At 34.2% G+C, this 25,290-nt stretch overlaps 2 protein-coding genes across 8 annotated transcripts in view; one reads left to right on the top strand and one right to left on the bottom strand.

The window, feature by feature from the left end:
* Nucleotides 1–7,913, top strand: part of LOC145675209 (uncharacterized) — a 96,816-nt gene extending 88,903 nt beyond the window's left edge. Inside the window, exon 3 of the mRNA XM_081745593.1 lies at nt 5,059–7,913. Coding sequence (XP_081601719.1) covers nt 5,071–5,274 — 204 coding nt within the window. The 5' untranslated portion in view covers nt 5,059–5,070 and the 3' untranslated portion in view covers nt 5,275–7,913. The remainder of the gene's footprint in view (nt 1–5,058) is intronic.
* The window catches only part of dysc (whirlin protein dyschronic), a 708,896-nt gene that overhangs the window by 136,810 nt on the left and 546,796 nt on the right, over nt 1–25,290 (bottom strand). The gene's annotated exons all lie outside the window — the stretch shown is intronic.

Here is a 25,290-nt window from a genome sequence, read left to right as displayed (position 1 = left end):
AGGAAATACCCGCACTAAAGATGAGCGCTGTGCCACTAAGCCATCGTGCTGTTTAGATGATTGGAGTTTAAAGTTCCGAGAACGCTAACCGAGAGATCTTGCAACTTGTCTCGAATGAATCATCTGCAGTTTCAGTATACGTACAGAAACTGTTTGTGGAACGTACTAATTACTGCACTTCGACCCAGCGTGACATGTTAATTATCATGAAATTTAGTCATAGCCAGCGTGAATATGTGGTGTTCCCAAAGAAAGTAAAGTACATCAAATGAATATTTAAAATTTTCGTATGCATGTATGAGTAAACTGTAAAACGCTTATATCTTTCTTTCTTTCTTTTTCTTCTATTTTCATTTTTAAAGCTTTGACTTCAGCTACACACCAACCAATAAAAATTAACTAAATTTCCTTGCAAGACCATTGTGGAGCACTAAAGTATCTAATTTAGAAAATCGTTTTGAATGGATTATTTATACATTAAGATATGCACAACCCACAATACATTTAAAACTTTCAATTATGAGATTATATACCTAAATACTTAAGAGCAGTTACGTGTGTCGTTTTACAATTTCAATATATGTGTTTGGTTAGTTGTTTTGGAGTGTAAATCACTTTTGAACACTGCATCTATATGAGATGGCTACATACAACTTAACATGGGATCTCAACCATATACGTTCCCACCGGGAATCTAACGTTGGTTTCCGCACCAAAAACTAACTATTTAACTACACTGTACAATCAAACTTGTGCCAATGAAAGTCAAAATTGAACTGTAATATAAAATTGGAATTTTAGTTGTTTTGTGCCTTTTAGGTCAAAGACGGCGATAAATACGAGCCAACGGGTGATAGCAGAATCAGTGAAGTAAAGATAGTGAAACATTGCAGGAAAATTTCAAGAAAACTCACGCTGACGCTGCTATCCATTGCGAACACATGTGATCTGGGATCGAACCAAGAATTCTTCGGAAGCGCACTACTAGTCAATTGAGTCATTAAAAATATGTGTTCTCAAGTTTAGAACTTGAAGGCCAGAATTTGTTTGTAGCATATGTATAAGTTCATAAATTGAAAGACAGGAACCCGAGGAGGGGCCATCACGATCTTCTAAACTTCTTCCTACGGGCTATGTGAAAGCGCAGATGTACAATGTGAAGATTGTCAGTATATAAAATCTCAACAACGAATTAAAGGCTTGTGCATCTATAACAACATGGGCTTCGCTTGCTGTTCAACCTGAATAGCAGAAACCCTACACAAGTGTATCCGGAATAATGGTAGCCATATGAAACGTACGCTGATTCTAGTGTAGAACGTCCAAGCTAGGATGAGTGTACTTTTGAGTTGAGACTTTCGACCCATCCTGTATGTAGTAGACAGGAAGAGAAAAGTAAAGTGAATGATCGATTGGTTTAAAACGTAATCCTCTATATTTTAATATACAATGAAAGTCAAATATGAAAATCTAATCGGGCTTCTTAATTAAAAATAAATAATAATTACAACAAATGTAATATTAGTAAAGGCACTAGCTGTGTCTGAGTTTTCACCTTTCCACCCATATTCATGAAAAAAATCAGTAGTTTGAGGTCGTTGTAGTACATAAATATGAGAATAGCATATCCCAATAATGAACCTTAAAGTACAAGAGCAAATGGAAATATTCCGTTTGAATACCCTTTTTAACTATACAGTAAATTAATCTAAGTTTCGTTGTAACCTCAATGATCCTAACATTGTGTAATTATTAAGTTAGTTCGCTTTCTAAACCAACGCGAAAGGTCAGACTTAAGTAACTATATTTATTTTTTTAAACAAAAAAACATGCATAACACTATTATTAATTATTTCCTTTTGCAGACGTTACAATTAAGTAAGGTCTTATTGGAGAGCTCTTTTAATAAACAACGATGCTGTATCATTTCAAAAGAATTAGTCTTTGTAACATTTTCCATTGTCATGAAGGGGAACGGATGACCTTTACGTCCCACTTTGTATTCAATAATGCACTTCTTGACAATAAGGTCACTATATGATTAGTCAGTTTCCTTCTTACGAGGAGGGCCTTCAGTTGAAGTAGATGGGCGTTCTCCGCAGAACAGTTCAAATGTTGAAAGAGATTGATAATATTTGTAAAGACAATGAAGATGTTCCTGGTAAACAAAAAGTAGTAGCTTCCTTGATATTATCTTTGATCGATACCTATGGAATGGTGATGATATCTGTTTTTTTTTTTTTTCTTTTTTCCCCACTCGTGCAGCCTCTTTTGTTTTCTATAGTTAAATTGATTCGAGTATTTCCTCGATCTATGAGGTTGAAGAACAGTTATGTTCATTAGTTCCGCGATAGACTGAGGAGTTGTCGATTAGCGGTAAAAAAATTCTCTTCTTCCTCGTAATTCAGCAGTTTAATTTTACGACCCACTATTTCTCTTCGTAGATGCTTTGTGTCATCCGGACATTTGCGGGACGTGGTCACTGCCTTAAACATAAGAATTTCATTGCTCGTAATAAGATATAATTTTCTCGGGATCTGAATTATAGTAGATGGTTTACTGATTGAGTGTTGTAATACAAGATATAAGTTACGACCACATTACCTGCTTATCATGTAATACCTAAACAAGGATGAGTTAATGTGTAGTACGGAATAAGTGATTATGATTCGAATATGAAACTCAGCTTCTGAAAATCGAAAAAGAATATAAAAAATTAACTACAATTATATTGGCAATGTTCGAAAAACTGCACAGAGAGACATTGGTAATTTCTAAAGAACGTACGTGAAAAAAAAAAATAAAACAGGAAATCAAAAGTAAGATTTTAGATCATCTTATCCTTCCAAGAAAGGAAGATAGATTCATTATCTCTCCGCATAGCCTTGTTTCGCAACTGCTGATCGAAAAGACTCATCTTCATTATTTTCCTATTAGAAATAAAACATATATGGCCATGCTATTTAAATCTTACAGGATATCTTTTGCACATTCTCTATATTTTGGTATTCATTTAATGAATCATTCAGCTACAGAGGCACAATAATTATAACGAATACATTAAACTAAATATGATAATCATTTGTAATACTCCTTACTGTTAAGATCCTTTTTAGATCTTGATGATCAAATCATTTGTGTATGCATCTAAAATGATGTGTAAAAAAAAAAAAAGATAATTTGATTGATATTCCTCAAAGTATCCTCAATAACGCTAAAATACTTCAATTTATTTTTCCTGCGTAAAGGAAAGTTTATCATCGGAGAAACATCAGATTGCTAAAAGGCTCTATCCTATGCCAATTCAACCTAATCAAAATAGTTATTACCCAGTTATATTATCCCCCACTTTGATATAAAACCAAAAATTTTAGTCAAAGGGTTCCCACTAAAAGTTGAATCCAACACGTCCGCATTTTCATGCGAAACTACATATATAGATACACTATCAATGGCGTATATTACTACCTATGACCATAGTACAAATGTAAATCTAATTATTTGCAGTATCTTTGCCTGATGCGTACACATCGCCCTTTATTCTATGTTATCTAAACTTTCCCATTCCAAAGTAAACTTTAGTTTTATACAGGGTGTTTCAAAACAACACTGACAACATTTGGGAGGTGATTCCTGACACCAAGATAAGACAAAAAGTATAGACCAACTTGGGTGCACAAATGGGCTCTTTCGGAGTTATAGGCTGCCGAAAACATGAAAAAATGAACTTTAAAGGTCCATAGCTCCAATAGTATGGGACCTACCGTAGTCGGGTCAAGACTTCACTTAGGAATCAATATGTGCGCTATCCAAATATCCAAGTTTCAGAATCCTAAGGTACTCACGCAACGATTTTTAGAGAGCAAGTTTGGCTACAGGCATATAATTTTAAAGTACCCACAAACTCCTCTATAAAAATTGTTGTGGAAGTACCGCAGGACTCTGAAACATTGATACTTGCGTGATAGGGCACATACTAGTTCCTAAGTGAAGTCTTGACCCGACTACGGTAGGTCCCATAGTATTGGAGATCTGAACCTTTAAAGTTCATTTTTTCATGTTTTCGGCAGCCTATAACTCCGAAAGGACCCATTTGTGCACCCAGGTTGGTCTATACTTTTTGTCTTATCTTGATGTCAGGAATCACCTCCCAAACGTCGTCGGTGTTGTTTTGAAACACTCTCTATAAAGTAAAATAAATAAATAAATATGCATTCACTTTTGTTCGGTCATGTAATCGTGTAATCCACGATTAGGATCTACACGCTAAGAGTGATTGGGTCACCGAAAACAATCGAACCTTGAATATTATACATTTAAGAAACATCAACTTTGTCGATAAGTTGGTGTGAGTTATTCTTTGCATGCCACCCTTTCTTGATGAAAATATTACCAACATATAGTTATTTTTGTCAGAAACGAAGCTGTTTCTAAAACTAATATTTTAATTAAAGTATCTCTTGATATTAAAACTACTTGAACACTAAAATACTTAACGAGATGTCGCTAATGTTTGACGTATAACAGTTTTAAGAATAAGCTGCCAGTTCTTATGTTCCAAATGTCGCCATCGAATGAAATTGATCCCAGTTAATTTCAAAATATATTTTCTCTAGATCTAATTAGAAATCATATAAGACTAAAAATGGCAATGCAACTACATTCTATCAACTGTGAGATGTCTAATAACAACTTTGTGGGAAACAACGAATTTTATTAAATTTTATTCCATTCTGTATCATTACTTTTGGAAACTTTCCTCAATTCAAAATCTGAAGAAAACGTTGTTGTTTTCTATCTTTTTGTACTTTGTATTTACCTTCTTCCTTTCAAATTATTTTGTCTTCTGGATGCCTCGTTTATTTGGGTGATTAAAAAAGATTTCTAGTTTTCAGAGTTTCTAATTTCTTGTAATGTGTGTAGTCTATTCTTATTTTATTTCTCTCAAACACAATGCAATATAATTAATCATATGATTGAATTGCACTCATAGATTTATGTAGTAATGTAAAACATTTATGAATGAGTGATAATTTTTTATGTTTCTTTTCTTTGTAGAAATCTTTTACCATGGAATCGTGGCTTCTCGACGTGAAGAAAGTGAGGATTCCTCGACCAAAATTTGCTTCGAGTCGTAGTTACCCAGTGGAGCCCCCAAAGGACTACTATGATGATGATGAGGGCAAGGAGAACAAGAGGGAACTTGGAGGAAATGGGGAAGAAATGGCGAAAGCGACAGAAGAGCTCAGAAGAGCAGTACAAGAGAAACTCTAGCACCTAGACGAAGAAGACTTCGGAACGGACTGTGCCACAAACAAATAAAAGAGCTTTTGGTATGAAGGGCTCAACAAATAGGTGTACAAAATAAATTCGGGGATGAAGAAGAATTCAAGGGGATTCTCACCTTTTCCAGTGAAATCGGTGGAAGTGGCATTCTCAAGGGTTGTATCTACGATTGACTTGTATTATACGATACATATAAATAGAAGTGAGAGCGGTTGTATGAGTGTGTGTGTATATTTGAACTGACGTACCAGTGACATACCAAAATTACAATGTATTCACTATTAGAAGTAGAGAAAATGATGATAATATAACAATAATTTGCAATGTGTTTAAAGTTTTAAAAAATGTGGTAGGTATATGGTAGTAAACTTTGTAATCTTCACCAGTGTTTCAATATGATTTCGTTTAAATAATTTAATATACCAATTAAATTTTCACATATTACTTTCAATATTATCAGTACTTTCAGATACTTGGAATATTATACTAAATGCTTTGTATTATCGATAAACGAGTAATTGAACGCTGTATTTTAATGATCTTAAATTAAATGTTTGTATTTCTATTAGGAATCTGTTTTAGAATTTGTCACACTACAGAGCAATATATAAATTCAAATAATGCCTGTTCTTTTAAAATATATTTCCTATTATAGGAAGCAAATCGGTGGTTTAGAAATTATGAAGTAATTTAGGAAAAATCTAAGAAGATATAGAAACACATATTCTATGACTCCAGGAGGGATGTTTTATAACATTCAATTTTATATAGAAAATAAATTATTGAAGTGGAGCAAATTAATATTTAATGTAAGAAGATCTATTGCACAACATTATTCTATATATTACCAGAAAAGTGTGTGCTTAGAGTTTCCTTTTAACACGTCATACTTTAAATAAGTGTAATGGTTCAATTATACAATGAAATTATAATTTCGAAATGACTAATTGAATCTCATTATACATTATTTGTTAATCAAGGTTATGAAATGTGTATATAATATAAGATTCTATTTTGATAATCATTATTATGGCCATGTATACAGTTCTAAAGCTGTTGAACAAAACATGCATAAAATTGTACCTTGCATTTATTATTCCATTTTTTAAAAAATGCTCTAATTTTCGTCAAAACAAACTAGGCGATTGCAATTATCTGAATTAAAAAATGAATCCAAAAGTCAATAGTCCTATGTTAACTGTATAATGTGTTCTTAGATTTTGCTTCCTTTGTAAATTATTATTGCACAAAAAATATTTGCATTTATGTGTTATTCTTTTACAGTTCATATTCAGAGTTGAATATATCAGAACAACGAAACACAAAAGTTTCTTTAGGGACTATCTCTGTACAAATTATTGTTTGAGAAAAGTGTTTCATTACTTCAGACCTGGTTTCTAGGCCAAATTTGTTGATGGTTTAAATTGGTAAGGAGTAATACAGAAGTTGAGCACTAACTATTAAAAAAGAACCTGAGTTGGTTCTAAAGATTCTTTTCTTGCTGTGATAGATAAGAAGGATATGTATATCTATTCTTGTTAAAATATGAGTAATTAAATACTGTAGAGAATTGTGATTTACGTATTTAAACATGTTTGAAATATTGCTATAGCTACGTTTATTTATCGATTAATAAAACATTGAACTTATTTTTTGTAGTGGGGAAATGGAATTTCCTCTTATTTAATGTATCTTAAATACCTAGGTAATTGTGGTTTGGCGACAGTTTCCTACTACACTGGTGTGTTCATTATTGTCGTATCTGTGCAAATCAAGTGATTAAGTATATTTAAATAGAAAGCAATTTCAGAATTATAGCAAATACTTTCCCTTTTGACACAGCTTATGAAGAGTATGAATGTCTATCTGTGAAATTTTACCTTATGAAAAGCATGAATAAGTCTGTCTGTGAAATTTTACCTTATGAAAAGTATGAATAAGTCTATCTGTGAAATTTTACCTTATGAAAAGCATGAATAAGTCTGTCTGTGAAATTTTACCGTGTAACTTTCTTCAAAATGTAATGAAGAATTTAAACTTATATATATCTTTTAAGTTCTGAAACATAAACAATTGTAATACGTTTTGCTGTGATAGGCCTCTTTTGTGAAAGACACATTATTTATTAATATAATATATAATAATTTGAGATAATATTTATGGTAAACATTGTCACTAATATGTAAGAATGGTAATTTGAATTCAACCTAAAAAATTACATTTTCTTAATATCTATATTCATGAACAAAAATTTAATAATAATAAAATAAACTTTACGGGTAAATTTTAAAGTCAATAGCATTTGTCACGGTCTCTATACTGTTAATAATAACATGAGAAACTTACATCTACGTTACTCTAGTTTGTGTATATGTGTGCCTCGATATATATATGTGTGTGCGTGTATGTTTGTGTGTATGTGTGTGTAAAATAAGATCATTATATATTCTATGTTACTTCTAGTATTGTGATGAGTGGTAAAATACTAATCATCGGCTTAAGATAGGTCTTTAAACATGAAAGTGTTTGATTATGTACAATTATTTTAATTATATATGAATTTGTATTAAACTTTTCGTCTTTGTACATGTGTATTATATATAAGAATAAATATATAATTACAATTACATTCTTCTCTTTCTCAACACTTTTCGAAACTTGTATCCTTATCTATGATTAATTTTCCATTGCGATACGACTTTTATTTATTGAACAAAAGAACGAATAGAAGTTTTACTGACATTTTAAATGATGATAAGAAAATATTTCATTAAACTTCATGACCAGTTGATTAATATGTACTTAAAGATACAGAAAAAATATTTTAGCATCCCGTCACGTTTGGATGAAACACACTTTTGGTTGAATAAATCTATACGTAGTTCTAATTATTTTGCTGGAAATGGGTAATCACAAAGTCAAAAAGTTTTAATTGGTTCATATTACATATATATATAAATGGTGTATTTACGTACGTACAAAGTAGTATATATATATTTTAAACGCGTTCTCTTTGCACTCTTGATCCAAGGATGTTTTAATATCTTTATAATATATTGCGAAAATCAGAGAATTTCCTAGCCTACAAAATACTCCTCTACTTGTCTTTGTCTGGAGAAATTGAAGTCCCTTCAAAGTATCTTTTCAGCTTCGAGAAGAGGTTGAAGTACAATGGATTCACATATGCTGAATAAGTCGGATATATCTGCAAATTATACCTCAACTGGTCGGTTTTGACCATTAGAATGACACGAATATAAGTACGAGCATTATTGTAACAAATTGTACTTTTTACTGCTATTTTTTCTCATTTGGTCGAAAAGCTTTACCCAAGATCCAGCGGTGATGATATTATACTGTAGAAATTAGTCAATAAGAAAGATACTTTTTGCATCTCGAATGCCTGTAGCCATGATGTTTTAGGCATATCTCATAGGTGGAGAATATGGACGTTTGCATATTTTGACTGGTTCCGATTCTCCAATCTACTAATATACTCATGTTTTATTAATAGTTATGAATCTGTGCGTGTGGCCATGTTTTAAATGGGCTTAGTTGTTCTTACAGATTTTCATTCTGTTTCGTTTTTGGTCAACTGGTGCACTATCTTGCAGATTGTCAACTGTGGCACTTTCATGCTCAATATTTGCTTAAAATATGAAATATGTGTTCCTATGAAATGCCTAGTTTCTGAAATTCATTCATCTTTAATGGACAATTCTCATCTTTAATATATCGTACACATTTTCAAAAATATCAGATGGAGTGTCATAAGCATATTTTGTCCATGTACTTTGCGGGTCGTCTTCGAGCTTTCAAGACTGTGTTTAAATTCACAAATTCACTTCGAAACATAAAAATGAGGAACCGAATCCTCTAGAGCAGTGGTTCTCAACCTAATTTCTATCACGACCCCATTTTATTACATCCTCTTCCCAGCGACCTCCTTACAATTTCTGGTTTGTAATAACGGCCCGGAATTTTATGTGCTAAAAAACTGTAAAATATTTAATTTTATACGCTAAAAATGAAAATAAAATATTTGCTGAAAATTAAAAAAAATGTTTAACAAAGAATAACAAGAACAAATATGGGAAAACGCCCAACATAAAAAAAAATAATACTGGTACTCATTAATAGTTCCTATTCATCAGATATCGAAATTCCATGGGCATTGCAGTGAATAACTAACGTCTTTACCAAATTTTCCACCGTAAAGCCATGCCTATTGTTACGGAATAATGCCTTATATTGAGAAAAGGAACGTCCTACATCACACGATGTTAAACTAGCGTATTTGAAAAGGAGCATATTACGAATATTCACACCAATAACTACACTTGTGTTTTGGCCTTCCCATACTTCAGATTTTATACATAGGATTTTATAGCCAATGTTTTTCTCGAACAAATCCTTACATTCTTTTTTTTACGACTTCAGGTTTCGAAGCAGAAAGAACATTTAGCTTTTTTTTCAACCTGAAGCTACCTACTTCTTTACCTGAAGTACTCAATAAACCTCCCGTAGTTTCTAGTTTCTTTATAGAGTGAGTTAAGAAACCAAAATTGGGAGATATGAGAGCCAAGTCACATTTCAAGGTACTGTCACTTACTAAAAGGTTGAACCATCATCTGGGTTTAGTTTGGTTACTACAGATACAAATGCTTCAAAATGAATCGTATAATACAGTACTGCATTAAGCCAGGTATCCATCACGTGATTACGGGTGTTGGAGGAAGTGACAGATCAAGATTTGTCTCTTTGAAAAGCTCAATTCTAGTTTGCGGGTTTACGAAAATGTTTTCCCATTTGACACTAACTTGTCCACTTTGGAATAAAGGGTTCGGATTTTTTCACACAATCGATATAGGGCGTGTACGACACATGTCACATGAGTCATGCTAGGGTAGCATTGAAAAGACCTTTACCAGCTTTCCTCATATAAGGAGCACCATCAGTCAGAAAAAGCAAAACATTGACGTATTTCATACCATTCGGCCACGAAATGTCCAAAAAATCATCGAACAGCCTGGCAATTGTCATGTGATTCGTAACTGAAAGTTCTTTAAAGGCTAGCAGTGCTATGCCTACGATTATTTCCCCTTCACCTACGGTCACTCGTCCTCCCCTCAGTTTTGGCTTCAAAGTACAAAGCGCTCCTTTACAAGCTCTTTGTTTGGCACAAGTTACTCCAGCGTTGATAAGCAGAATTTATGACGACGCTGTTCTACAGGTGGGAAATTGCTTGTAAATACGATGGATAGATTTATGTAGCCTATTCGTTTCCCCATGTTGATTTCTTTCGAGCGAAAGAAAAGAAATAGTTGTGAAATTTTGAATAAAATAACGGAAAATTATTAAAAATATGTATTTATTACAAAAACGTCCACAATATTTATTTACATAACTTTTTTCAAAAAATATTTATTTTTATGTGAAATAAAATTTATGATTTACACTTGCAGACTCTTAATTGGGATAATAAACGTTGCTTTGTGTATATTCGTGTTTGAAAAAAAAATGTTTTTACAGAAAAATCCGGGCCTTAGTAATAAGCTTGTGTGGATTTTTTATAATACACCTATTGCTGAGACCTCACGATATCCATATATTTCTATAATAGAAGAATCCATTTCCTGTATATAGTGGATACAGTAACTTAACTAAACCCGAGTGGATTAAAACCAAATTTGGCCAGTTCTTTCATATTACAAATGTTGAATCCGATCCATCATACTGCTTCAAAATGAATACCATTGGCCGGAGTGGTTTTTCTTCCATGGTAAGCATTAAAACAAAGACAAGAAATCGCTTATCAGTTGAAAATGACTTTAGAATGTGCATCGCGAAGATTGAACCGGACATTGCCATACTAATTAAATCACACCATGCCCATGTATCTCATTAGCTTTCAATTTTAATTTTACTTCAATATGCAAGTTTTGTTGCATTTGTATTTTTCTGGTATTTCAATATGCAGTTCTCATTAGTTTCATATCGTACCTCTTTCATTGAAATTGATTTTTAAACAACACTGCATCTATTGAAAATGTTTAGTAGACCTATTTTTTGTTGTTCTCAACAGTATGTATAAAAATAAAAAATTGCCTATCAGAACAAAATTTCAAAAGAATATTTAAAAATATTTTCCGGTATTAGATTCTAATTATATTATTCTACTGATCTTCGCAAACCGCTTAGGGGTTGCGATCCCCAGTTGAGAAACCCTGCTCTTGAGTACTCTTCATACCGTTATGAAAAATTCTTCATATTCTTCTTGAAATGTTTAGTGATCATTTATCCATTTATCATTTTTAAAAATAAATATGCGTTTTAATCGCTGCGATTGCACAATAACAATCACCTATTACTTAAATTGTTGATTGATTACTGATCCAGACAATACCGCAAAGTTATCGTAACGGAAGATAAACGAAACGTTAATACACTCGGTTTGGAACTAGTGCTGTCACCAGTGGGTCATTCCGAGAAGTTTTCAAACTACTTTCTCGTACACACTACACGCGATAGCTTAAATTTACACATTATTTTATTACAAATAGGGTAGAAACTAGGTATTTTCATACTGAAAACATACTTAACTTTTATAGTAAAACAGTTAAGTAATCCGATTTCATTGCTAATGTGCCCTTTTTCAGCAAAATAAAGATTCAATTTAGCAAGCCTATAAAACTTAGTAAGTTACGGTGGATTGGGAAGGAAGAAATATAGTATTTGGGAGGAGTTTTAAAAAGCTTTAGATTAATATTCGATGGGATGTCCTGTAGAATAGAGAAGAGGGTTTAAGTGCAAATGGGTGCTTATGAAACAAGCGGTGGTATGAGATGATTGCTATAAATGCGGAAGAATCTACACTGATGTAGTAAGAAACAATTACCAAAGATCTGAAAATTGGAAATAGAAATGACAAATCCGTATATTTAGTGGACTACGGAAGACTGTAATGATCATATTTAGACTGGATATCTACAAGGGCGCGTATGTTGCGGTGGTTTCCAAGGGGGGAGGGGCAAGTATAAGCGACGTTTCAAATATAGTTTCAAATTTTGCTGTAAGTAATGTAAAAATTCTATTGGGTTTTCGATATTCTGAAGTACAATTTCCTCCAGGCGGCGCTCGCCCTACCTTGCCCCCCCTTGATGGGCGCCCTTGGATATCTGTGTTTAATTCTATGAAGTTTGAAAATACTTTTGATGTATTTCAATTTCACTATATATTTAACTTCTTAGTAAATAATGTAACTTGCTGAAAGTAGTGCAATTGAACTCCAGATGAAAGTTAGCAGTTTAAGGCATTGGTCATTGACCTCTAAAAGTACAATATCTTTTGAAGGGATTGTAGTATCTAGTAGGCTCCTGATAAACAAATTACAGTAATTATAACTGAGATAACTTTCCCCCGGTACATTTCGTTATTATTATACATCTGTCTGGTTTAGAAATCACGATGAAACTTCACCTGGTTGGGTATACATTCAAGTTCCAGAATAACGTTCTCGTAGATATAAGATGCGTAGGGTTCTTGGTTCGATACAACCTCATGCCAAGTGGTCTTTGTGGTGGACAAATACAGAATACAGTATACGTGGGTTTTCTTGGGGTTTCCGTGTTCTAACACTTTCTTATTGCACTTTCATTCATTGTAATTATAATTCTCATAAACACTGTCTCCCTTAGCCTCGGTGCACAATCGTGGGTCGTTAAACTAGAAATTTCATTTAATTTCTTTTCACAGATGTCGTAAAAAAATGAAACTTCCTTTGAAAGCATTAGAAATCAAAAATAGTGGAAAATGTTTTCTAAGTCAACTTCTTAGAGGAAAAGAAAATCCATCTGAGCTCAGGAAGTTTTCCTTTCGTGGCTTTTTACATTTAGTCCGGGGAGCTCGGATTTGATTCTTAGTAGGTATTAATGTGGTTCGGATCCCCTTCTGTAGGTCAACGTCTTTCTTAGCCACGGTGATGAAATAAAACAAACTCTAAGAGCAAGGGCGGATCCAAGGGGGGGGGCTAAGGGGCTATAGCCCCCCCTTGACGCTAAGGTTTACACTGGATAAAATGGGCTTCAATTCTGCTTTACACTGGATAAAACGGCAAATTATGGTTTAGCCCCTCCCTTAATCATTTCCTGGATCCGCCACTGTCTAAGAGTATAACATCCATCTTCACGCACAAAGAGTTTCAAATTATCCACAAATTAGTATACGAGCTCTATCTAAATAGCTATCATTGAGACTCTGTACAAGACTCATGAGAGACTTTTGTTGCTGACAATGCTATTGTATTAAATGTAGGTATAACACAGGAGAGTTGAAGGAGAAGGAAAAGTTATACTAGTACCTGATACAAGCGGAAAAATAAAGCATTATACCGGTATAACTTAAGAAGTGTATCTATCATATTTCCTGTAGAGATTCCATAAGAAAATCAGAATATCTTTTTAAAATCCAATATACTTTTAAGCACTCATCTTTGCAGCTATGTATAAAAAATACTCAAAACTTTTGGAGAGATCTGAACTAAAGTGTGTGCAGGAATTTCTGACACAAATTTCAATCACAAATATAAGGAAAGGCCATGACAGTATAATACACACAGAAACAAACATTTTTTTTTTGTTAGAAGAAGACCATTAATGTAATTTGCGGAGGTTGCTTTTGAAAGTTGAAAACAATTTTTTCCATGTTCGGCTACCACTGTCTTGGAAATGCGTGCCCATACATGTTTGGAAGCTGCTAGGTCTATGATATTCTTGGCACTGTGTCATATGCACGCTTGCACAGTGCCCAGTACTTCTTGACTGAGAGTATAAATGGGACATTTGGTAGATTTTCTCTTTAGGTACAAACACAATCAGTCGTTCTTTCAGAAAAAAAAATGTTCAGGGGGACACACTTAGTATTTCGGGGGGGGAGGGGCACTGTTGGTACTATTCTATTTATTATTATATTGTAGATGTATTATTTTGGTCTCTTCCGGGGGAGCACTCTTAGAGCTCCGGGGGCAGTGCCTCCAAAAAAACATGTCTTGAAGAAACACTGAACACAATATTGTTGAACATCATGCTCATAGTGGCTCGTCGCAAGATCTGGTCATCCGAAGAACTGTTAACGATGAAAGGATCGATGATGAAGCCATCCTGAGCAATGGACTGCCACACCAGAAATTTGGCAGCACTTGAGATTTGTCGTTTTACTTTGAAGTCAACAGGAATGTTGATAACCGGAATATTCCAGAATTATTTAGCTGGTATCTGTGCTAAGCCACTCGACACTTAAGTTTCGTCATCCGTTATAATGAATTTTTGACGAGTTGATTTCACTGGTTGCTTCTACAGCCACGTGCAGGGACGTTTTGCGTGTGTGTTCCCTGATCTTTTTCATATAATGGAATAGGTTATTTACGCTTTCCCTGATATCATGTACACTGGTTTCGGACAACTGTAGTTTCTTTGTAGCCTCACGATTACTCATCGACAGATTCTTCATGAGCAACCGCTTCAACTGTAACGCATTCTTCAACGGAGGAATTAGCCCTGATTATTGCTTGTACGTGATTTCTTGAGACTAATACTGTTGTAATGCTTTAAGTCAGAACATTCTTCCTTGCTGTTAAAAATGATGAACAGTCAACTTGATATCATGTCCATTGGCCAGGAATAGACTTAACAATTCTATTAAGTCTAATTTTGTTAATTAAGTCTTAACATGGTCTAATTTGTTTGCAACTGTTTTCATTTAGGCAGTACACAAACACTTCACACACGTGCGATCGCTTTGTATGTTTCTTCACAACTGCAACTGCCTGTGCTTTTGCCAACGTTGCGACAGGAATTCCCGCACATCCTTTATATTAGATTACATGTAAAATTCTAAAACCAGCACAAAATCACCAATTATCCATTTTACTTATAGCCTAAGCCTATCTGTGAATTATCTTAATTGTTTCTAATTAATTCTAACACGATATCCTTTTACTTAATTAACTATTTTCATAAACTATTTTCATAAACATCAAAGATTGTCATCCTAATATCCAATTATGTAATATAGATGATTATAAACCTTTTCATCAACTTCAGGCAGAATTTGATCATCCTTATAGGCATTGTAATAAGGAAACTACGTAAATACACGAACTAGCAACGTTGACTATTATAAATCCACAAAAATATCTCCTTTCCAAAATTACAGCTTCATATTTATTAGTCTATATTTTTCGTTCTAGCAGTATTGATATCACGCAATTCTGAAACATAGACATTTTGTAGTAGTAATTTATACTAGATAATGTAAAATTTGTCAAACTTTTATAATTTTCCATTTAGGTTACTTTAAGCCTAATTATCGATGCCTTTGGTAGCCTATATCATCTGAAAGATACATTTCAACTTTGTTTATTACAATCTGGGGGATTATTTTGACGACGGAGGATCAATTACCTTCTCACCCAGAGTTTAAGATATATATACATGCTAATCAATAATATATAGTAATCAGGTCTGCACTAGACAATTTGCCGCTTCGTGCAATGGCATAATTTGCCGGCTTCCTTTTTCCAAAAAGAACGTCTTAAAAGCCATGATTTTAAATATGCTACCCCATCATGAACAACGAAGGAGTGAAAAAGAATTCGCACTCAGAAAGGCCTAAACACTACAAATACAATCTCGTTGTGTCTGTTTTTATTCTTTAAATAATAATCTATTATCTTAGTGAAATACCTAGGCATAAAGCAAACACACCTGCAGAGGAAAAGTGGTAATCCTTTTTTTATAGGATTCATTATCGAGCTTCAATCTCTATATATCAGTTTGCAATTCCAGTGCAACTAACTCTTTTATTTCTTGGTTTTCCTTCTTCATCTGTTAAAAATATTTTGCAAAAACTTGTCTCCATTTTCAATGAAAAGGAACTTGTTTGTGACAAAGACAAGACTAGTTTTCATATCAAAACTGTGATAGCTAACTAAATCTAACACGTGTTCGCTGCTGTTCGAGAATTGAGTTCTTTTGACAACAATCAAGCAATTCTTGCTGGGATTTGTGTGATCATTTGCTTTAGCACTGTCCATGTGGCATTAAACTAATGCGACCTAAGCATGATTTATGAGTGTAGCATTCAAATAGGTCAGCTGAGTAAATTTAAGTACCATTATCATGAGATCTCTTTCTTACAAGAAATATTTATTTAAAATAATATGACAGATTTTGCCTGTCGATACCATCGAAAATTGCCGCCCCGTACAAATGCACGTGTTGCACATATGAGGCGCCTAGAATCAAAATCTGCCACATCCATTTCGCTTATTTTCGAGTAATCTCGCAAAAAGTGCAGTGAAGTTCCATATACATGCGTACAAAGTCTTATATTTGAACTAGTTTTTTAGCATGAAATATTAAGGTTTTAAACAAAATTCTGTTTTCATGGAATTCCTTTAGTTTAAAAATATAACAAGCGATATAAAACTCAATTTAGATTTAAAAAAAAAAGGCTTTGGCGGCTTTTGATTCTAGGCGCTTCATATGGCAGAGCCGGTCGATAGTAATATACTAATCAACACCGTGAAACTACTTAAATCGGTAAAGAAATCTTGCACCCGCAAGTAAAATCTGAAATGATGTTAATGATTACTACTTATACTAATTCTTTGGACTATGTTGATGAATTTTGTATACTTAAATATTTATTTCTTATTGTGACGTTATCATCAAACGCCATCCTACTTTTAAATGAAATTTGCATATTTTAAACAACAGTTGAGCACTACCAATTTGATCAGATTAAAGAAACATACTTTTTCGGAAGTGGGGGGAGGCGGAGGAGAGGGCTGGAGGGATGAAAGAAAGTGAATGACAATCACCAAGACAAAAAGGCAAACATTAAGTAGGGGTGAAGGGGAAATGAAAAGAAAAGAATAAAGGAATTTGACGTTATAGAAAACGAACGTTTTCAGTCGACAACGTTGATCGGCACCAACAGAATCAACAACAATTACAGAAAAAGAAACGACTCTCTTGAGGAGCTGAAATGTCCATCAAACATCGAAGTGAAAGTCTGCTCTTCTTCAGCCGCAGTGTAACAAAGAACGGGAAAGAAAAACGAAAAGGATGAGGGAAAAAAAATCAGTTGACTTCTTATATAGTGCTTCTGAAACACGTGTTCTTCTTGTTCTGAATTGCTCTCAATTTATGACTTAAGTCTTCCCAGACTCGATCTTCGAATCAAAGGTCGATAATTTGATCGTAAAGAAGTGTTGCAGGTGAAAGATATATATCCCAATTCCATCACTTTTAATACATTTTAAAAAATGCTACTCTTAAGAATAGTCTTTTTATATGTTAAACTGATGGAAATAAAATAATGTGAATCTTTATAATTATAACATTGGCGGTCTTATATTTACGCGATTGGCTTGTCGAACCACGCAATTTCTGAAAAGAATAAAGTTGTTTTCATACGATTTTTAAATTGTGAAATGTTATCTCAAAACACATGGTATTTTTCATGTTGATTTTCGGTAGTGCTGTCCAAATCGATTTTTTGGTTTTCGAAACCGGATTTTGGTTTCGCTTTTCCAAATTGATTTTCAAGTTTTAAGACATGTCTTTGATTTCGGTTTTGAGAATTGAGTTTCGGTTTTAGGTTTTCAAACCGACTTTCTGATTTCGGATTACAAAATTCATTTTCGGTTTCGGTTTCAAAACCGATTTTTGAATTTCAATTTTCAAAATCGATTTTTGGTGGTTGGTTTTCAAAATCGACTTTCGGTTTTTAGTTATCAAAGGTAAAAAGAAAAAGAAAAGTATTTAAAGTACGTGCCCATAGAACCTGGGTATGATGAAAGGAATAATATAATGGCACAGACATTCGTATTTACAGTTAAAGGATATAGACAAATTTACTTACAGATAAGAGCAGGAGAAACAGATGTGTCAGTCAATTATACCAACACACACAGTTCAGATATAAAAAGGAGTGCCACTAAAGGAGGCAGCACATGTGCGTTGCTTCTATATCTGAATACGTTCCAGTAAAGAATGAAAAGGAATGAAATCTCAGTTTTATGTCCAACATTCATGCCCTCTAGACTGGAGGAGATGGATGGTAAGGAAAATGAATGATTAAGAAACAATTGGAACAATGATAATGTGGGAGAAAACGAAAGAATCTCGATGAGGCCCACGAAAATGATGACACGAAGTTGTCCACCACAAACTCACACAACATGGGTTCGAAATAGAAACCCTTTGCAACAAGGATGGGAACTCAACCACTAAGCCATCGCACTCACAAACTGCATCCTATATAACCCTAAAAGAGTTCTTTTTTAAACTGTATTTCTTGAACAGAGCGTTTACATATTGGATCGGAGCAGGAACGCCCGCAGAAGTGTTTCCAAGAGGGGAGAGGCAAAAATTGACACACATACACAGTTGCGAATACATATTTACCTTAATGCATGCGTGCATATAATACTTCATGTGAAAGGGCAATTATTTATGCACAGTGCATAATATTAAATACACTGAGATAATCGTAGTTATACGGTTAGCGTACATCCCTTTGGAGCAGGAGACATGGGTTCAATTCTGGTAATAAGTCATGTGGTTAGGATCCTACGTTAAACCATAGGTCCAAGTCTCACATATCTTCGAAATTAAAATCCAATCAAACCAATCAAATTATAAGTTACGGTAAATGCAGTACATTATTGTTCTATAGTGTTTAATATTATTACTATTAGATTGGTGTGAATTGAACGTCCACTTTGACGTCTGGTGGGAAAATCACCTCAGCACCACAACATAAGGATGGATTGAAGCAGTGGTGAAGCGTGGTATTTTTGTGTAATCATCGCAAAATCATCAAGTGGCAGGGCCTGTCTTTCAATGAGGGAACGGGGGATTGTAATATTTCTTCATGATAAGTAGTAAGGGCATTTACCTAGTGGCTTTAAACACTGAAACACCATGAACCTTAATTAGGACTAGTGTTGTAAAGGCCTGAAAGAAAACGGAAAGTTTGGGTAAAAAACAAGTTTTTTACCGTTTTTTCCTGAGTTTGAAAAAAAAGGAAAAATTGAAATTTTCGAAAATTTTACTACATTATGCTTTTAAAATGAGAACTATTTTATATTTACTAGCTTACAGTTAAGATCACTGAGTAGTTATGTTTCTTGTACTAGAATAGGGAAATTTTGTGGCAACAAATATATTTGCACCACTTCTTTAAAGTTAGCACCCTGATAGAATGGAGTTATGGTTACAAAATATACTAAAATATAATCCTAGTTAGATTAATTAATATAGACGCATTCAAATTATCTTAAGTAATCTTATAAAGTTACCGTTTTATGGTAGGGAAGTGTTAAAGTAACAGGACCAGAATCATTTTAGTTAATACCAGTATGTTAAAGTCAAATATATATATTTTATGGAGATACGTATCTTACTTGTACTTTGTAAACTTTTCGGAAATTTGAAGCCATTAGAAAACATCTTTTGTTCGGAAATATTGGTAAAACCCGAAAATTATAATTTAAAAACTATTTCTTCACCTGATGCTAATCTTATTTGGTGTAACGTGTCTGCAGCATATATACAACGTATTTCGCTAGCAGAAAAAAATACTTAAAGCAACAGCTTTTAATTTTAGTTTATAGTTTTCTGATTTCTGATAAAAATCCTTCTTTATTATTTGTATATTCTTCGAACAACTCAAAAAGATAGATGACCTTATTTACATATACACAAACACCACACAAACGCGTAACTTTGAGCAGCGACAAATGTATTAAAGAATTTAACATGTGAAACTTCCGTTCGTTATTATTAAAGACTAGCAGAATACCCGTTCTTCGCACGGGGAGAATAGTTTCATTTTGGGTATAAAGGGCACCAAAACTCTCACCAAAGATTTTAGGGACCCCCAAAACTATGAATTCAACACTAGTATCAGTCATTTTCAATTTCTTTTACATGTCACCCTCCCCCTTTAGGAGTACTAATGGGGGCTGAATCTGGATTTAAACGGCATCGAAAGTGTCACTGTTGATCTCAACCACCCAGAAAACTATGGATTCGACACTAATATAGGCCATTTTCGATCATTTTTATATATTCACCCATTCTCCCTCTCTCAAGTTGCGGCACTGAATTTGGATTTAAACAGCATCGGAAATGTTAATGTTCATGACAGGACCCAAAAAAACATGGATTCGACACGAATATCGGCCATTTTCGATCATTTTTATATATCGGCATATATCCCCTCGCCCCCAGACCCAAGTTACGAGGATGAAATTTGATTTAAATGGCATCGGAAGTGTTACTGTTCATTTCAGCGACCGCAAAAACTATGGATTTGACACTAATATAGGTCATTTTAGATTATATTTATATATTTCCCCGCCCCCAAGCTGCAGGGATGAATTTGGATTTAAACGGCGATGAATTTTATCGCCCCCAAACCCAAGTAACGAGGATGAAATTTGATTTAAATGGCATCGGAAGTGTTACTGTTCATCTCAGCGACCCCGAAAACTATTGATTTGACACTAATATCGGCCATTTTCAGTCATTTTTCTATCTCTCTTCCTACAAAGTTGCGAGCCAAAGTTTGGATTTAAACGACATCGGAAGTGTTACTGTTCATCACAGCAACTCCTTAAACTATGGATTCGACGTTAATATTGGTAATTTTCGATCATTTGTAATATATCTCCCCTGTCCCCCGCCCCAGGTCACAGCGCTGAATTTGGATTTAAACGGCATTAGAAGTGTCACTGCTCATCTCAGCGACCCGAAAACTATGCATTCAACAATAATATCAGTCATTTTCGATCATTTTTTTTATATATCATCCCCTTCCTCCTCCCTAAAGTTTCGGCCTTGAATTTGGATTTACATTGCATCGGAAATGTCACTATTCATCTCAGCGACTCCGAAAACTATGGATTCGACACTGATATAGGCTATTTTCAATCATTTATATATATATATCCCCTTCTTCCTCTCCTAAATTGCAGGCCTGAATTTTTATTTAAACATCATCGGAAGTGTTATTGTTCATCTTAGCAACCCCGAAAACAATGGATTTGACACTAATATCGGTCATTTTCGATCATTATATATATATATATATATATATATATATATATATATATATATATATATATATATATCCCCTCCGCTTCCTCCAAGTTGCAGTGCTGAATTTGAATTTAAGCTTCATCGGAAATGTCACTGTTCATCTCATCAACCCCAAAAACATTTTGCACAGGGTTATCGTAGAGAGTTGAGACTTGCTGCATTTTCTTTCATTTTACAACAGCTTTCAAATGATGTGCCACTTAACCCACCTTACCATTGAAAATTTTGAGTTGGATCCCGTCTGGGACCCTGGGCAAACTTTTTTATCCGAAAAACTGTGTCCTCGAAAATAATGGGATACGTATTGTCCGAGTTTTTCATTTACCCAACCGTTTCCGAACAAATGACTCGATTCAAACTATTCTGCCATGTAATTTTTTTGTAGTTCTTACCTTACAAAATATGTTGTAACTCACGATATTCCGCCCGATGGCACGTATAACTTTGGGATTCGTCTAGTTATAACATATCAAATGCAAACACAATTGTCTCGTTCGGATCTCAGCGGAGTCACTACGTGACCCTTCCTTGTGAGTAGCATAGTCCGTAAAGCTGTCTAGCGAGCTGGTGAGGCTCAGACGGAAGGGTTTCCAAGTGTTTCCAACATACTACTTTTTTTTTAAACGAAAAACCGAAATGCTGAAGTATTGACTTTATTTTATAAGAAATCAAAGATAAGGAAAATATACAGTAGAAAACAGGGTAGGCCCGGCCTCAGAGCCTCATAGTATGCTTCGTCACTGCTCACATCTCTATCATCCTCTGCCACACTTATGGAAGGTGTCGCACACCATGAGCATGTCAATCTTTGTCGATGTTCAGTAGGGACCGCCATATGGTGTCGTATTTCTTCCTGTGAAATTGTACTTTCATTTTGACGAAAAGCTCGTCACAAAATCCCTGAAAACATTAGTGTGGACTGCACCCTCGTGCCACCTCAATCTTGATCTGCGGACGTTGGTAATTTTTCCGATTCATATGTTATGGCGCTTCCACTTTCCTTGTCCACTTTTTTTCTTTCCACTGCTGCTTTTGAATGAATAACGCACTGTCGTTATCACTCGCCACATTCCGTTGCTTCACTCTTTTATCAGCAATGGAACTCTTGTAGTGCTGAGACACATTCCTCTGACGTGAGGAAACTGTTGTCACTACTTTTTACCCAACCTATGTAGATCTAACATTCTGTCAAATTCATTTTTAATATTATTTAGCGTTTTTAAGTGGTATAGGCTCATAAAATTATGTAAACCCCTGCAAGTGTTGGTAGAACTAAGTTAATCAAAATCAGCTCCGGTTGTGCTATTGATTCCAATCGACTATTAGAAGAAGAATAATTTCTGGTTGCAAAAATCTACTAAATAAATTTTGATATACGAAGTTATTAAGTCCAAGTAGAAAATATACAAGAATAATAAATAGAGAAGAAACATTACTTACACTAACTCCTATATATATATACCAACAAAGAACTGAAAGCTTCCGGGGGCTGAAGATTGTCTCACGGGTCTTAGCTCCCTGGCTACCCCTAGCTCAGGACTGATCCTACTTTAAGCAGTATGTCTTATGTTATATACCCCTGCTGTTCTTACATGCCAATCAATTTTCGAATTAATTTTCGAATAGTCTTTCAAAAGAAATCTAGAAGTTCCCTTGTGGCTATATCGTTAGCAAACACGTCTTCGGCGCGGATGACCCAGGTTCGATTCCCATTGGGAGCTCATTTGATTTGGATCCCACGTTAAGCTATAGATTCAAGTCTTGGATGCTGAAATGAAACTTCAATCTTGAAATCAACCAACGAAAAGAAATCCAGACAACGTTTTTCAATTTTCTCTTTGTAGTATTTGGTGCTTATACAATCACACACAAATTCCATCCAAAAAGACCCGATACATATTAATGGTGTAAACCTTAAAATGTCAAGTAAACTTGAAGTGGAATTGAAATAAACACGAATTGCGTATTCAACAAATAGAACGAATTTTGATAGTTTTTTTTTTCTTTTGAATTTAATTACTAGTACTACGAACGACCAGTCTTTAGTTCGTATTTCACGTAGCTGTTACTAGATGTCAGGAGCTTTTACTTCCTCGTATATTCAAATTTCCTGCCATCTATCGTCAGAACGATTAACAACTTCAGATCTTACGAGTGCAGGGGTGGTAATACATGAGACGAAAAATTTTGTTACTCCGATGACAGCGAATTCCAGAGCTTAGGTTTTAGGTTGCAATTGCAAATAATATAGTTGCTAAATAATAATAATAATAATAATAATAATAATAATAATAATAATAATAATAATAATAATAATAATAATAATAATAATAATAATAATAATAATAATAATAATAATGGACCAAAACCAATTCATAACGGACAGCACTGGAGAATTTGGAATCAATTCCCAGTATATACAGAGATATACAGTAACTCCTGGTCAGATGGTTCGCACCAGTTCTCCCAAACTGATTGTTAAAATTTCTCTGGTTGTTGGAGTCTGTTGGTTTACAGTTATCTCTCCACATTCAGATCAAGTAGTGATGAAAATAATAGTAATTCTCTAATTGCATTTTGAGAATCTAGTGTAAATTTTTCGTTTTTCAGCTTTTAAAGAGATAGTTAAAACATACTGTAGTTGAGATATGGAAATGTAATTATACTCAAAGTGAAGATGCAGTTTGTTCCTCTAAGATGTATTTAATTTCCTATCAGAAACTCATGACAGTAAATCTTATAGTAAAGCCTTTTTTTAGAAGAATAGAACGCAACGCCACTTGTGAAATCATAGACACGGCAGACATCATATAGCTACCAATTGTTAGGATAAGAAGAAAGGAATTCCCGAATATTTTAAACATCTTGCGTTATGATCCTTTTTTAATTCTAGACTAGGAATGGAGAACTTTTTTGTTGTTTTAAAAGGTCACATTGACAATGCCTATAATCCAAGAAGACCACACATAATAGGCAGGCACGTAGCCAGGATTTCGTGAAGAGAGGGGGGGTCCGTGACACGAAATACTGTGGTCATCACACACCAGAGGCTCGATCATTCTAAACTATGTTACTGGAACATATATTGGTTCGTTTAGCCAGGATTTCGTAACGAGGGGAGGGGAGGGACTGGGATAGTGTAATTCAGATCCTTACTCATGTAAGCGATGATCCTTTTGAGCAAGGTCCGTCGACCCTACTGTTCCTTCCCTCTTTTAACGCGCGGAACAGTAGGGTCGACGGACCTTGCTTTTGAGAAACCTCTAGTTGGAAATGAGGCCTTATCCCTCTTAAATCAACTAAACAGGCTGGAAACAGCTTTCATGATCACTTTTTGGAATGATATACTGCAGAGATTCATCGTGAAATTACAAAGTGTCAACATAGATTTAACAATAGTACATGATTTATTTTAATCACTTGTGAACTTTATAACTTCTCTTTGTGACATGTTCGCGTCTTATGAGCAAAAATCCATGCAGACAACTAATATGGATTACGAGTGTAGTTATAAAAGGTTTAAAAAATGTAACATTCAAGCCGATGAAGTAAGAGACAATGAGATTGTTCTAAACAGGAAATTAAAATAAATAAATAAATAAATAGAGTTGAGGTGTTTTTTCCTATACTTGATAAATCGCACGTTGAATTAATTAGAAGAAAGGAAAGCTATAAAATAATGTCTGGCAACTTCATGGTTTTCAGTAAGTTTCTGCAAAGTTCTTCTTGTGTCATTTCTTAACGCGTAACCAATCTTCAGGCTGCACATGAAACTGATCTAGAATCAAGATTTCCAAATGAATGTGCGCATTTTGAGGGACTTCTGAAAACC

The sequence above is a fragment of the Thermobia domestica genome, chromosome 2 (genome assembly GCF_964235325.1).
Source record: "Thermobia domestica chromosome 2, izTheDome1.hap1.1, whole genome shotgun sequence".
Classification (NCBI taxonomy): domain Eukaryota; kingdom Metazoa; phylum Arthropoda; class Insecta; order Zygentoma; family Lepismatidae; genus Thermobia; species Thermobia domestica.
This window is presented reverse-complemented; position numbering and strand designations above follow the sequence as displayed.